The 15,875-nt window shown below is 31.9% G+C and overlaps 1 protein-coding gene and 1 long non-coding RNA gene across 8 annotated transcripts in view; one reads left to right on the top strand and one right to left on the bottom strand.

The window, feature by feature from the left end:
- LOC126744996 (uncharacterized) overlaps nucleotides 1–15,875 on the bottom strand; it is a 431,319-nt gene that overhangs the window by 66,981 nt on the left and 348,463 nt on the right. The window lies entirely within an intron of this gene.
- Nucleotides 1–15,875, top strand: part of LOC126744986 (pumilio homolog 2-like) — a 335,676-nt gene that overhangs the window by 52,727 nt on the left and 267,074 nt on the right. The window contains exon 1 of one of the 7 annotated variants that reach the window (XM_050452616.1): nucleotides 7,179–7,361. The exons of the other annotated variants lie outside the window; for them this stretch is intronic. Coding sequence (XP_050308573.1) covers nucleotides 7,359–7,361 — 3 coding nt within the window. The 5' untranslated portion in view covers nucleotides 7,179–7,358. Of the gene's footprint in view, nucleotides 1–7,178; nucleotides 7,362–15,875 lie in introns of those variants that run through there. 7 annotated transcript variants of the gene reach the window in all.

Raw genomic sequence — 15,875 nt, 5'->3', positions numbered from 1 at the left:
CTCTCAGTATCGACCTTTTATATTGGCTTTCATTTTACTCACTTGATATGATTTCTAGAAGAATTTTGCCAAATATTGATGTTTCTTATTTCTCTTTGGTCAGCCTAATAAAATATTCATTGATCACAGATTTTAGTTTTTATTAATATTTTCCTAAAGTGAACTCCTTGACTCTGAGTTTTAACTCTGATATGCTTGTTCAATAACTCAAGTTTAAGTTGCTGATGTCAATATGGGAGTATAAGATCAAACAGTTAGTTCTGGCTCTATTTAACTTTTTTTTTTAACTTTTTATATATCGCATTTCATGCTTATAATACTGAAACTAATTTACATTTTGTATAATCATAATAAACTGTTCTACCTTTAGTATCTCCAATAATGTACCAGGCTGAGCAAGAACAAGACAGCTGATAAAGCTACAAGGTTTTAATATTGACCATGATTCTTATAAGACATTAAATTTGTTAATTGGATTTTAATTAAACTTCCGGTTATATAATCTCTCTGAAAGATCATAACTTGTCCCTACAAAAATCAGTTTTAAAGTGCACCGCTTAATTCTCTAATAAATGCATGCGTAGCATGGAAATGTGCCAGAATACAAAGCTCTAAAGTATTAAAATTTTATGAAGTATAAAAAGCCACTTTATAAACAAAACAATTGTAATAAATTCCAGTACGCATTTATTTTAAGAACTCGATAGGCACGTTGGCTACAAACTTAAATGGGTAGACGGTTTTTATGTATGTAATGTTTTTAATTTCATGCTATTGCCATAAATTATGTTAATTATATTGATATTCTTGATTGGAGCCCTTGGGTCGTTTCTATTACATTTTTCTCAAACCTTTTGTCTTACTATAAACTGACAACGTTGCATTATTTACATGAAAAGGGTCTAGGAACCGTTGAAACAGGTAGATGTATGATAAAGACAGTTTATATTTTAAATAGGTAAAAGTTGTACCTACTAAAGAATTCTAGGTAGGAACTTGACATTAAACGAGGAGAATGTAAAGGGACATACTATTTTATAAAGCGAGTCAACTAATAGTAAAATTATAAAAGTTGGGAGAACGTAGTAAGGCTAAAATTAGTCAATTTAGCTCATAAAGTTCATCCCTCTGCGCTGTACCATATTGCCTCATAATTTCTGAATTCTGCCTTAATTGGACCGACTTTATTACATTTTTCTGCTCGCTAAAGCAAACAAAAGACTTATTAAGAGAATTTCCCGGTTAATTAAGTCAAGACAGACTAGCGTGCCGCTTCCTTCTCAATTTTTGTTTAGCGGACATTTTCATTACGTTCCAGCATTTATTAATATTAGTGAGGCAACCTACATTCACCGAAAAATGTAAATAAATCCGGGCCTTTCAATGGGTCTAGGCCAAAGACCTGAGCTGGTGGGGGTCGTGACCCTTTTTCTCCCTACATCGCCCTTTTCTCCTCTCCCTCCCTTATTCCACCAACATACTGGTGTCGCTTTTGCGGCATTACGTTGCGGATTTAAATTTTGCGGCAATTCACTTTAGGTTTGCAGAAGAGACTTCCGCAATTTCGAGGGATATTTGTGGCATGTGTAAGATATGCTATTGAAGCATCGGCGCTTGTGGCGCACCCTTGCGGCGTTGGAAGGCGATATCTTCAGTCAGTTGCATGTGACAATCAAATAACACTTCCAAGGCGTGAAACTCGGATTGATTTCGACCTCAGTCTATTACAACACTACAAAAATACATGTTGAAATGTATAAACATTAAAAAAGTATTACTAGGCATAAAATTTTAAACAAAAGTACAAGTTTTACCAATATTATCTACTGAGGGCCTAAGAATACTACATATCTAAATTGCTATATCTCTGAGGTGCCATAGAACGCCTTTTTAATTAAACATTATTTTACTCTTTGTTTAAATTGGGTGGGGAGAAATTCCTTAACCGGTGAACGTAAGTAAATTAAATTAAGGTTTTCTGAGATACGCACCCCTCAAGGCAAAGACTGCAGAAATAAGTCCACCACACAAGTCCACAATTTTGACTCAAATCTAGTTTTACACCTAGAAATCTGAGAAGATTTCACTATTAAGTTTTCTCAATGAAAAAACCATGTTCTGGGTCTGTTCTGCATTTAGAAGTGAATAAATAGGAACCACATTCGACACAGTCTCAGTACTCACTAAAAGAATTTTTATCCGTGAAGACCACAAATTTGGTACCTTCAAAACTAAGAGAAAGATCATTCATGAAAATCGGAAATAGGATTGGGCCTAATTTTGATGTAGTACCCCAAGTTTGCACACAACACTCCATGCACCTGCACATCCTGACACCTACGAACAAGATATGACTGTATTAATTTTATACTATTTTTACTGAAATGACTTCAATTTTTCCAAACAAAATAAGTGTGTAACACAGTCAGAAGCCTTGCTGAGGTCGCAGACTAGGACATTCAACTACTCTTTTAAAAGTCCACAAAATCAAGAATCCCCATAACTGTGTTCCAAGTAGAAGAACTAGAATTTATGCACATATCTTTGATATCGATACGATAAGATCTAATTGGATAAATATGAATATGAGTTATTCAAGACACAATTCCTTTGTATTGTTACACTTAAAATTCTAAAAAAAAGGTCAGATTATCTATGACAAAGAGATACTCTGTCACCATCCAGTCTGCATCAAACTGGTGTTCATTCAATAAAGTATTGAACAAGTTATTTTAACATGATCTTTTCAAATATTTTTGATATAATGGACAGTAATGGAATTGGTCTCCAACTATTAAATATTCAAATTGATGGTTTTCAACAAGGAAGTTAGCTTTATTAACATTTATTAAAGACATTTATGGCTTCAACACAGTCCTCTTAAAAACTCACATATATAATAAATTTCTGTACAAGAGAAGGAGGTTACCCAAGTGACTTGAGAAACTATGGATCCATTACTTTAGTGCCTGCCATATCAAAAATCTTATTTTAAAAACTCCTATTTTGTGAACAACAAACTTTTTACCAATAAACAATCTGTGTTTAGGCAACAAAGCTCTACAGTTGCAGCATTTCTCTCTACGATGTAGATCTGAGCTTTGAAGAGCTCTACGATTGAGCTTTGAAGATGTATGTGACCTTTCCAAGGCCTTTGACTGTATATCCCATGAAATTTTACGTTTAAAGTTACGGCCCTAAGGATTTGATGGGCTAAGCTTGAAATTCTTGAAGTGCAACAAACCACATCTGAAGGCAACAAATCTAGCCCATTAACAGTCAAACATGGGGTTCCATAGGGACTATTCTAGGCCCTCTCATTTTTTTAATATATATAAATGATATTGAAACATCTGTTGACAATAAGTTGGTTTTCTTTACTGATGACACAATTGCTCTGGCAAGAAGTAAACATTTGAAATTTCTTGTCGACGAAATAAAAAATTGTGTTTTAATAATAGTGAATCTAAGGAAGTGGTTTTTAGTTTCAGTGAGGTTGATGTAGAATATAGACCAGGTGAGCTCACTGCACAGTTTGCAAGGTTTTTGTGTGTGTATTTTGATATAACATTAGTCTTTGATGTACATGTTGAACAAATATCGCGCAAATTAAATTCTACCACATGCCTCTTAGGAAGTACCATTTCCACTCGCATTGTGACTATGCAATACTTGCCTGGGAACATAGTCCTCAAGCAAGGAGAATTTTTAAACTAGAATTTTTCATGTAGTTCATGTTTCCTCAGTGTAAATCATTTTGGACCAAAACTCTTAATAAATAAATTACCTAGTTAGGTGAAGGACATCAGTGAAAAAAAAATTTACAATTTTATAAAAAAGTATTTATTTACAAAAGCTATTTATAGTTTTAAGAATAACTAAGTGCTAATGATTTTCCAGTGTAAATTATGGTAGGGGTGTGGCACTGCAATATTGACTGTATATTGTGTATAATATGTATATATTTTACATTTATATTCTAGGCTTAGTATTTTCTTCAACATATATTGATGTGTGTAAAAATGTTTTTAAATTTTATTAATATAAATAAATCAGTATCAGTCTGTAGTATGTACCTTGGCCCTTCTTAAACACAGGTGTAATAAGAGCTCTCTTTAGAACCATTAGAAGTGTATAGACTGTGAGAGGAATATAAATTAGATTGTGTACAGATTTTATAAGTTGCACATTTAAACCATATATTCAGTAAATTTTTTTAGTATTGATATTGTATATTTCGTTTCAATAAAAGATAAGAAGTCACTTAATGATTTATTGAAGTGGCGGAGTGGCAATTATCAAGTTACAAGCTATGTCTGCAAAATAACCATTGAAATCTTCGGGGAATATATCACAGGCAAAAGCACCTTTGTTTTTGGAATTTACAATTAGCAACATCACAAGGGTTATTGGAGGAGTCTATTGCTCTATCCTTAGGTACTAGTTTTTTTTTACATCCTATATCAATTTTTAAACTATCCAATCATTCACTCGATTGTAATGCCTACACACCTTATTCAACAAATTGAGACTCTGTCATACCACTTACATCAAACCAACCTAATATTTCCTTGTTGATCAGATTCTACGGCAATTTCTCTTCGATCGATTAAAGCTCCAAAAGTCTATATTATCAATATTGAAATCCTAAGATACATTTTCAATGATGCTGTAAAATCTATTTAAACCACCTTGAGTTAGAGACTAGATGTAATAGAAAAACTGATTTGTTAAGGGCATGTTGAAATCTTCAGCCAGGACAATATCTCTCCTACTGTTAATAGGGACCAATGTCACCTCCTGGAGTTCTATATACACAGACAATGAAGATATTGTTGATTAAAATTACACTTAAAAACTGTAGAGAATTAGATCATGGTCTAGTCGAAAAACTTGCAACTTTATATTGCTTTAGTTTGCTAAAGCATTGAAGCAAGCACTTCTTTGTTGGAGTTACATTTTGCCTCTTTTGAGGTATTCAAAAAATCATTCAATAGCGAGTGCTTGTAACTTAAAAATCAAAAACCTACACATTTGAAAATTTCTACAGATATTGCTATTAGGCATTTCATCTATTAGATACCTATTTCAGTGTTTTTTAATTAATTTACAAGGTGTTGAGAAAATCCTCAAGGTCTCCAAGGACAGACCCTTGTGCAACCTTAGATACCTGAGTCAAAAACTTTCTTTTCTAGAAGTCTGGAAAACATCTGAATGAATGAATTAAAAATACTGAAGGGGCTTGGTTAGGGAATATACACAATTTTTTAATAACACTTATTGTAGGCCATCAGCTAGGTCTATGAGATATTTAGTTCTGAGTTCATCAATTGCTTTAAAAACATTAGTAAGGGATATGTTAATACAATGAAAATCAAAATTGTAATTGAGTTATTTGTTGAAAAATCTTGGGGAAAATAACGTTATCCCGACCACCTTTAAGCAAATCTATCTATTAGCTATTGGGATAAGAGTTTGTTCTTCATAGCTTGTTTACATGTTTCCAAAGGTTATTTTGTATTTTCCGGCTATATCATGGTTCATTTTAGCAATGTAGGACTTATAGCAATTGTCACTTACAGCTTTGCACCTACTTAAAGTGCAAAATACTTATTAACATAGACTCCTCTTCCAAAGAAATAAAGGCAAAAAAGTAAAGTAAAGTAATCACCGTTTTTAAAATCTAAATAATCATATTTAAGATAGATAGATAGATAGATTCATAAGCTAGATGACGTTGTGGGTGAGCAAAATATAAGTTATAAAAAAAACTGTTTTTTATTCAATATAAAATAACATCAATGCAATTTATAATTTATACTAACATATTTTTTTTTATTTAACATTTTACTTCATTTACAGAATTGTTAAGCATCGAGTATTGGGTTCAATTTGTAGAATATGATTTCAGCAGTTCATTGGAGGTACCTCTGAAGCCCATGGTGAACATTAAGTCTATGTTCACAGCATCTAAGGCTTTTTGAAGATCTATGAAAGCCATGATGACGAACTTATTTACTCCAAGTTACTTGAAAACCTTAAGGTTATGTGAGGATGCAAAAACTATAGATTTTTTTTTTGTTAGCTATAATTTTCCTAAAAAGCATTTTTCTCTCAGGCTTATTTTCTGCAAAAAAAGCCGTTTTTCATCAAATCTATCTTTAGACCCCCCACCCACCCTACACAACTTACCAGTAAGAAAATGTTTTCAAAATTCATTGTTTTCGAAAATTATACGCTTGAATAACAGCTGGTTTCGTCGTTAATATCTAATCTAATAACACGGTTTGTTTATTTAATTTTGATATAATTATTTATATTAGGTATATTTATAAATATTTAATACAAAAACAGTGCTATTAGATTGGATATTATGGACGAAAAACGGTGATTTTTCAAAGGTATTTCTTACTGGGCAAATGTTTAGGGTGGGTGGGGTGATGAAGGGTTGTGGAAATGAAAAACAACGTTTTTGCAGAATATATATATTGAATATTTAATTTAGTAATGCTGTTTATTTAAATTTGATATAATTTAATATATAAATATTTAGTATAAACACAGCGTTATTAGATTGACAAGACGAATAACAATGACTTTTATAAAATATTTGAGGTCAAGTTTAAAAATTAGATAATATTGTAAATCCCCATGTGTCAATTTTTTTAAATGCCGAAACTTTCTCCCTTTTGTAAACAGAATGCGTATATTCTACAGTTTAATAAATATACCTTGACCATATAGGATTGACAAATATACCAAAACCAGAAATTTACTAAAAAAATCGTTGAATAAACATATATTTAACGATATAATAATATATGATGTGTTGCTTGGTTAAGGTGAATTTAATAGTAAATTAAAGTATCATCATTTTAAGAAAACCGATAAACTTTGCTGACGACACACATACATACACAAACGAACAACTGGCATCGTCGCAACAAAATAAAAACAGACACCTCGAGCACAGGCCTCGGCCGGTCGACCTTCCAGACCTGAACCCCCTTGTCTTTTTTGTTTTCTTTTTTTTCTTTCAATTTTATAATATGGCCTGGGTAAATCTTCTTGAGCTCTTTGTGTGCGCGCCTATAACGCCATCTTGAAACTCGTTTCTTCAGTTTATCGGGGTAGTTGTGCGAGGATAGTTGTAGTTGTGCGGTTCCGTTTGTATATATGATGTAAAGTTTTGTTGATACACTGTATATTGTTTTTGTTGTGAATAGTGTAGATTGTTATTATTGGTGCTATTAAAGTTGAAGACAGGTGCTTTATTTAGTAGACATTTTACGGATATAGGTTGACGCTCAACTTTCATTGATGTTTCAAGGTTTATTGTAATAGCATTGACTGCCATCATGGTTAGTATAGTTTGATGGTTGATGTAGGTAATAGGTATAAACGTCTTTCGATTTTTATTGTTAGCAATAGCCATAAGAAAAACAATATTATGAGGTTTAAAGTGTATAGGCCCATTTAATTTGCAAGGCTTTTTTCTTAATTTTAAAAATTGTTTAGGATAATATGCTAAAGAAGGTATCCACTGATTTTATGAGAGGAATCTGTATTCAAATTTTCATACAGTTATCTCTTTTGGTCTTGGAGATATGAGCTTTGTGCCTCTAGACAGTTAAGTTTTTTTTAATATATTTTTTTTAATTTCCAAGGTTGTTTTCTTTATTTTAAAAAATTGCTTACCTAGAAGAAAATACCAAGGTAGCTTCAGCCCAATGATTGTATTAGAGGAATCTGTATTCAAATTTTTATACATTTATCTCTCTTGCTCTTAGAGATACCTACAAGCATTTTGTCTTTAGAAATTTAATTGTTTTTTAAATTTCAATTATATCAATTCTCAAATTTTCATACAGTTACCTCTACTGGTCTCAAAGATATAAACTGTCAAACATGCAAATACAATAGAATTACCCTGATTACATTATTTACAAAACATTGAGAAAAGTGTTAAAATCTTGTTACTGCTATCTTTTTTCTCCTTATTAGAACCATAAATATATTTGATTAATATTAATAAATATTAAATCAGTTTTTTTAACTTCAATATAATTCTTAAAGAAGAAAATAAGCAATAACTATAGAAGTAGCAATATACCACTTGTATGTGATAAATAATTAATATGTGATAGATAATTACATTAGTACATTGGGTCCTATTGTAAATGCAATTGATATTCTCTAAGTATTAAAGATAAAACTTTGCTGCAGTTTTCATGAATCTGTACCACTTTTTCATTAAACTTTTATTACCACAATGAATGGACTTTATTCTGCAAAAAATACAACAAGAATTGTACAATATAGTTAAGACAAAATTAAACAATTTAGTTTAAGCATTGTCAGTCATAAGAAGAAAAATTGTTACTTAAAAAAAGCTTTAAAACCTTTTGAACAAAAAAAAATAAAATTTTTAAACTTTTAACTACACCAGGCAACAAGTAACAGTTGAAGGGATGTGCAATATTTATGAGATAGAGGGTAAAAAGGAAAAATTTCACCTTTAAGGGTGATATTATATTGAAGGTAGTAAATAAGAACTTTTTTAAAGGTAGACCCTGTATTTTTTGTTAGAAACACAATATTATGGTAAGCCATAAAAAAATAGAGTAAATTTCTTTGAAATAATAGAGGTAGAAAGGAGTGTCTGATTAATACAATCAAAACCTCAAAAAGTAACAAGAATATTCCTATGAAACAATAAACAGAATATGCTCTAGAAATATTGTTTCGAATATTTGCTTTTTTCAACAGAATTTATTAGTATTACTTTTATGATAAATTTGTTAAGGTTCATTGCAAATGCTCATTAAAACTCTTCCTCTTTGTCCATTTTTAGTTCATAAATTTGATCTTTGATCAACTACTTAACTCCTATGTCACATTAGGTGCAGAGGTCTTGAGAAAATGTCATGTGACACCAAAGTTATATGGAAAATCTTCATTGAGAAAAAAACATATTTGGCTTTTTTTTTATCAATCATTTTATGATAGTCAGAAATCATAATAATATGGCCATTTACAAAAAAAAAATAGAGGTCATCTCATGACACTGGGAGAGGGTCTTTCAATATCACAAGGGTGAAGGGAGAAGTATTTTTTAATTCAGCATGGATGATTTCTCTATGGCATTCTCTTTCATGTTACTAACCAACAATTCCACAAGTTTTTGAACTAATGTATCTTTTTTCCTCATTCTATAATGTCCTATGGCCTAATATTTATATGTTGCTAATCTGTTGAGCAGATCTATCAGCAGCCTTCCACAGCAAATGTCTACTTGTTTGGTGACTATAATTTGCCCAATGCTATGTCAAAGTCAGAGTCAAAATATACTTTATTTGCTAAGTTTACAAACTTGTGCTAAAAGCTTCCTAATACTAGTATTTATTTGGTTATACAATATACAGGATACAGAATAAAAACAGAATACAGAATCGATTTTGATTGTACATAGAAGCATATTTCAATTATATAATCAAACAAAAAACTAAAAAAGAAGAAATGAAAAGGCAAGAACCAACATAAAACAAGAATAATAAAAAAATCTGATCAACAATTGATTTCAAATATGAAAATGAGTCGTTAAAATACTCTTCAATGCTGTAGTAAGCTTTTGGTAAGATTAATTTCTTTAGTTCTCTCCTAAACTTTTTAAGGTCTGTAACAGTCCTAATCGAAAAAGGAACATGATTAAATATTTTACGACTAATAAATATAAGACAGTTATATGGTCACAGACAGTATGTAGTCGAATGATGAATTTGGTTAAATAGTTCCATGTCCTATGGGGGATCCAGCTCTTCAAGTGGCTCAGTTGTTTAGTTATCTTAAGCTTTTTTTAACTTAATAGAAAACCCAATAGTAGAAATGTATGTATTCTTAGGTTTACCATTCTCTAATATCGGTTTTGTACCCATTTCTGTACATTCTGATCCACTATATCAGAGTAGTGTTCATCATTTTAGCTGAGGCAACAAAGGTTGACACTGTGACCTACTATAAGTATTACTATAATTTTAGATATGCCAATACCTTTCTGATTTCTAAGTGGTTCTCTTCAGAATTGAAAATGTTAACACTGGAGAAGAATAGTGCTCATTTTGCATATAAGCAAAATTGCACATATGCAAATTATATAAAAATCTCAGATCTTCGAGCAAAATGTAAAGGACTTTTAAGGTGTCTGTTTTTCAAATGATTGACACAATGTTGCAGGAGAACCCCAAATCCTTTTGGAAATTTATCAATGACAGAAGAGCAAGTCATACTATGCCAAATACACTCTTTCACAAAAATCAGTCTGCTCCCACTGGTCAAGGTATTGCTGATCTTTTTAAGGACATTTTTTAGACAGTTTATAATGATTAGAATGATTTGTCACCATTTTTTGGTGAGGCAGTTACTAACAATAATGTTCGGTTTTAACAAAGAGACTAACAAAAGGGGGATATTTGAGTAGATAATTAAGTTATTTCCCTCAAAGCTTTCTCTGGGCCCCGATGGTCTACTTAACTATTTTTTTCAGATAGTGGAGCTAAAGATAGCATTGAAAATTATAACAGTTTCTGTATTTAGTCAGCCATTCCTATGCTGTTTGATTCTCTAGTTGCCCAACAGCTTTGATGGTTGTGGAAAAATTCTGAAGAACATAATAATAATAATAATAATAATACAAAGTAACTAGGAATACAGTTGGAAACATAATTAACTACTAAGTTAGTGTGCTCCCATTCAAAATATATAGATATTTATATCAAGTTCAGACAAAATAAAATCTAATATTATGTGAACAGTATAGTGATTACAAGCCAGCAACAATAATTAACATTTACCTTGTAAGTTGCCAAAGGCAATACTGGTCTACTTTTAGCTATTTTATTATTGCAAAGAAGTCTTGTAACTGAATTTACATAAATGTGATGCAGCTGAAAAACTCCCGCCTCACTAAACAAATCAGTTGATGATGGGTACAAATTATTTTTAAACAAACAAACTTTCAGCAATGCTTTTTGAGCAACAACAAGAGGATCAAGAACAGACCTATGAGAAGCACCCCATACACTTATACCGTAACCAAGTACAGACTCCGCTAGACTTTTATACAATGACAAGATTGTCTTTTTTAACAAAGAATGCCTTAATATGTAAAACTTACCTATTTTACCAATTATGTAATCAATATGTACACTCTTACATATTTTACACTATTGACACAATCAGTTTTCGTGTTACACTGGCAAAAATTGTAATTTTGGCCAGCAAAGTTATGAATTCTTAATGTAGTGTAACCTGGCAGACTAGAATTATTTTTGGTATAACACATAAACTTTGTTTTGTCGGTATTTGAAGTTAGCAGACTGAAATCAAACCAATTTTTTACCCTTGATATTGATGAGCAGCAAAGGTGTCATCAGCAAAACATACCACACTATCTTTTGGGATAACTGAAAAAACACCATTGATGTACAGTGTAAATAAAAGAGGCGCAAGCACAGTACCCTGTGGCACACCATACTCCACCACACATCCAGAACTCACTGTTTCATTAATTTTTACCTGCTGTTGCCTATTTTCTAAAAACGATTTTAATAATTGATATGGTAATCCAATTATACCCAGATCACCTAGACGTTTCAGCAAAATATGGTGGGAGACATTGTCAAAGGCTTTGGCTAAATCAATAAAAATGGTCATGCATTTCGTACCCGAGTTTAAACCAGAGACAATGTGGTTGGTTACCTTTATAAGTGCGGCCTCTGTACTGCAATTTTTCCTAAAGCCATACTGCTCATTAGATAACAAAATGATACTTATTTATAAATTGAGTGAGTCGTAATTTTAGACATTTTTCAATTAATTTACTAACTGAACTAGTAAGAGCAATTGGTCTATAATTAGACGGTTCTTCCCTACTACCAGCCTTGAAAAGGGGGATAAACGCCAGATGGAAAAATTTGGTGTATTAAATAAGTCAGAGGTTTTAAGAGAGATTTATAATTTAGTATAATTATTTCATTAGAAAGATTATCAACAGTGTTAGAGGTTTTGTACTTTAATGAATTAATAATTTTTATAAGATCACTAGGGAGAATAGGATTTAAAAAGAAGTTATTGTTGTTGGCCTTTATACTAGGAAAGTTGTAGTCATTAGAATTATTTATTTTGCTAGCCCAGTTACACCACATAGAACTACAAAATTTGTTAAACTCCTCAGCAATTAATGGATCAGTAGTAAGAAAATGGCCCGCTTTACTTTTAATATGTTTAATGTCATTGTTGCCATCAGAAAAGTCTTCATTTGTACATTTTTTGATAGTCTACCAGGTCAACCTAGGATCCCCTGAAACATTAAAAGGCATGAACAGGTAGACTATCTATACTGACTTTTCGAAGGCACTCAATCAGGTCAAAAGGAAGTTAGTGGGACTGGGTTTTCATTGGCAGCCAGTGTTGTGGTTTGGTGTGCAACAAATTAAAAATTGTGGTTTCTTGTCTGATATCATATATACATCAATTGAGGTGTTCCTTAAGGACACTGGTTGCCTCGACTCTATTTTATTTGTATATGATTTAGTTGTTGTTTTCAGATTTGTAATTTAAGATGACAGCTTACTTTTAGTAGTTTTACCAATGTCTTAGGGCGAAACATGTGTCATAGTTAAAAAAAAACTCACTGATTGTGTCCCTTCACCCTCTGAAATATTATAAAGAGGTATCTTTGAGAAAAACTGACTACTTTTTTAAATTTTATAAGTTCATTAGATCAGCCACTCTTGCAAGAAGGTTTTGATAGATTGTGTTTTTGATGTATGAAAAATCAGCTGATTCTTCTCAAGAAGTGTGTATAGTTTTACATGCAAAGTGAAGTATAGGTCTTCCTATTCTATACTATCTTGACCACATCAAGTCCATATCTGTAAGAAGCTGAATGATACTTGGGTTTGTTTTCAGAAATTGCCAGTATTGTTCTGTAAGGGCCACCAGAATGGTCTATATGAGTATTTGGCATTAATAAATAATCTTACTATTGATGTGTTTACATTAGTTAAGAAGTTACTTTGCTCGTAAAATATCAATAATTTAATAAATAGTACATATTTGTAACTCTTATTTACCATTTACTTTTTACTGTTGTATTTGCTTTTTTTACACAAGTCTTTATCCATCTAGGTCATGATGCCAATAAATGTAACACAATAAGTTTTGAAATACTCGTTTTTGTTCTCTCTCTCTCTCTTGCTTGAGTGTTTAAACTTCCATTCCTTTTTATTGTGCCCCCATTTAGAAACCCTACCCTCACTCAAATACTTGTACAAAACACCACCCCAGTGGTGATAAGAGCTTTTTCGCCGGTGCACTTTAAAAACGGCTGACATGGGCTAGATTGGCTTGTTTCTTTTAATAAAATCGATGCCAGATGGTGTCAGCACTTTTGTCTGCTTCATTTTCATTGAATTTATTTTTACTTCCGGCACGGTTAAGATAAAAAAAACTGAAAATAGCAATTTTAAGGAATACATGTATTCATTAAATAAACACACTTTATAATGGCTTTATCACCTGTGTTTACAATACGCGCAAACCGTCAAGATAAGGTTAAATAGTAATAACAATAATGCTTGATACCCAACGTTACTTTTGTTAAGGCCACTAAGACTGATAAGATAAGAGCTGGGAAAGTTGGTTTATTAGGTGCAAGGTCCTGTATATAAATGTGCATTAGCAATGACGATGTTTTAGATTACATTGCACCGCGATCAGATGGGAATTAGAACAAGGATTTCTTAATCAGATCCCACAATAAGTGGATGATTTATAATTAGTAGTTTAAAGATGGCAAGGAGCACTTTTTTATATTGATTCTCTTACAATGATAACCTAATATGTTTCTAATGGCCCACTGCAAGAAACAGGAATTTGTCTTGTATACAGGTCTTCAAAGCGGACATCAATTTTTGCCCTTAAAAAAACTGTATTGTTATATTTGTTTTTTACTGCTTCAAAGAAACCACCACTGTCATCCTTCTTTGAACACATAGTTAGTGATCCTATCATGTCGAAGATGATGAGTGTACTTGTGAATGTCAATAATCTAGAATAGTCTAATATAGCATCATTTAACCATGATTTTGTGATGAAACTGATATCTTAAAAATTGTTTTCAAGGGACAGTTAAAGGTCCTGTCCACCAGTTTATTGGAAACCTTAAATATTGTGAACATTTTTAGTTAGGAGGGTCCTTGCAAGTCATTTATGTTTCTTCTTGCATCACAGGCATATTTTCATGGTCAAATCGTTCAGGTAAATGACTGTCCTGTAGCCCACAGGATTCTGCACTAATATTGACAGTATCTGCTTTTTTTAAAAGAAAAGTCTTTTCCCTTTTTATGCTTAGTATAACCAAAATAGGTGAGTTCTCTTCTTCATTTAGTGTTGCTTTATTTGTAGGGATTCCAAATTCATACACTTGAAAACAGCCTTTTCGAGCTTTGGAATTTTATACCAGAGAGTGTCCTGTATTGTTTTCTAGTTCCTTAATGTCGTGCTTTGAAACACTATTTTCTTTGCTGTAGGTTTTCAACAAGCCTGTAAATGCTGACAAATCTTTTCTTTGGTCCTCAAAGCAACTGGATGATAAATTCTATGGATTTTTTTAAATCAGATATCTCTTTATTAATTGGTTATGCTAAGCAGAGTTTTACTGTAGGATTTAGGTGCCTCAACCGCCTTGGACCCAAGTTTCACCATATCTTGTTGAATACTGCCATACTTTTGCTGCAGATCCTTGGAGTCTTCTCTTACATTTGCTTTATATTGCAGAAGCAGTCTTCACAGAAGAACAGTTTATTATATGAATTTGTGTGATTGAAGTGATGTCCACATAAAACAGATTTTTCTTACACTTGGAACATGTTTGGAGGTTTGATCTGTCGAAAAGGACCAAAAATATGCTGTTTTTCAATTGTTCTGTGGCACCGAGAGTCAACTAATTATGCGAGAATCACAATTCTCATATTTGCTTAATTCAAAACATATGAATTTGAAAAGCAAAACATGTGCATTGGATGCATACGCCTTTCTAAAATTCTTTGCCTTTTTAATCAGGACAAGCATAAATGTTCTTCATAGTATGGGTAAATTATATTGTTCATACAGGTCTTCTGATACCATTGTATATTAAGTAACAAGTTTGAAGGAAAAGCAGGAAATCAACTCTGAAGTCATAGGAAGGATACTGGTTAAGCATCAGAACCTGGGATTTCTTCTTATCTGGCGTTCTATGATTTTGATCTTAATTTGTTGAAATAAAAGGTGGACCAAGGACTTACTGATCAGATACCACAATAAGTGTAATAATCAGGTCGTAGTGTGGATATCAATCATTGGTTTTAAAAAACTGTATTCAGAAACCATGTGATGATCCTGTCAATCACCAGTATTGCAGGGATTTATATTGATGAATGATTTAAGAGATCCACTTTCAGTTGGCGTCATTAATCAAGACAATACATGACCCTAAAATGATTTTCATAATTTGGGTAAATGCTATTGTTCATTACAAATAGGTGATCTGAAAACATCGGGTGTACAGGTCTGGCCAACTTAGGTCTTGAGTGTACAAATCTATGGATTAAGTAACAAGCTAAATAGAAAAGCATGGAATCAACTATGAATGTCAAGGTACAAAGTATTCACACAATTCAATTATATAAAGCTCTATATATATATATGAAAAATACTTCCAAACTATAAACAAGGAATTAAAAGTTTTTAGTAGTAAGCTTAAAATTACAAAATTCCAACTATCATAACATACAAACATTAAGTACCTAGACTATAGATATAAATTATCATCA

The sequence above is a fragment of the Anthonomus grandis genome, chromosome 15 (genome assembly GCF_022605725.1).
Source record: "Anthonomus grandis grandis chromosome 15, icAntGran1.3, whole genome shotgun sequence".
Taxonomy (NCBI): Eukaryota; Metazoa; Arthropoda; class Insecta; order Coleoptera; family Curculionidae; genus Anthonomus; species Anthonomus grandis.
Note: the sequence above shows the minus strand (reverse complement) of the source record. Positions and strands in the feature narration are given on the sequence as shown.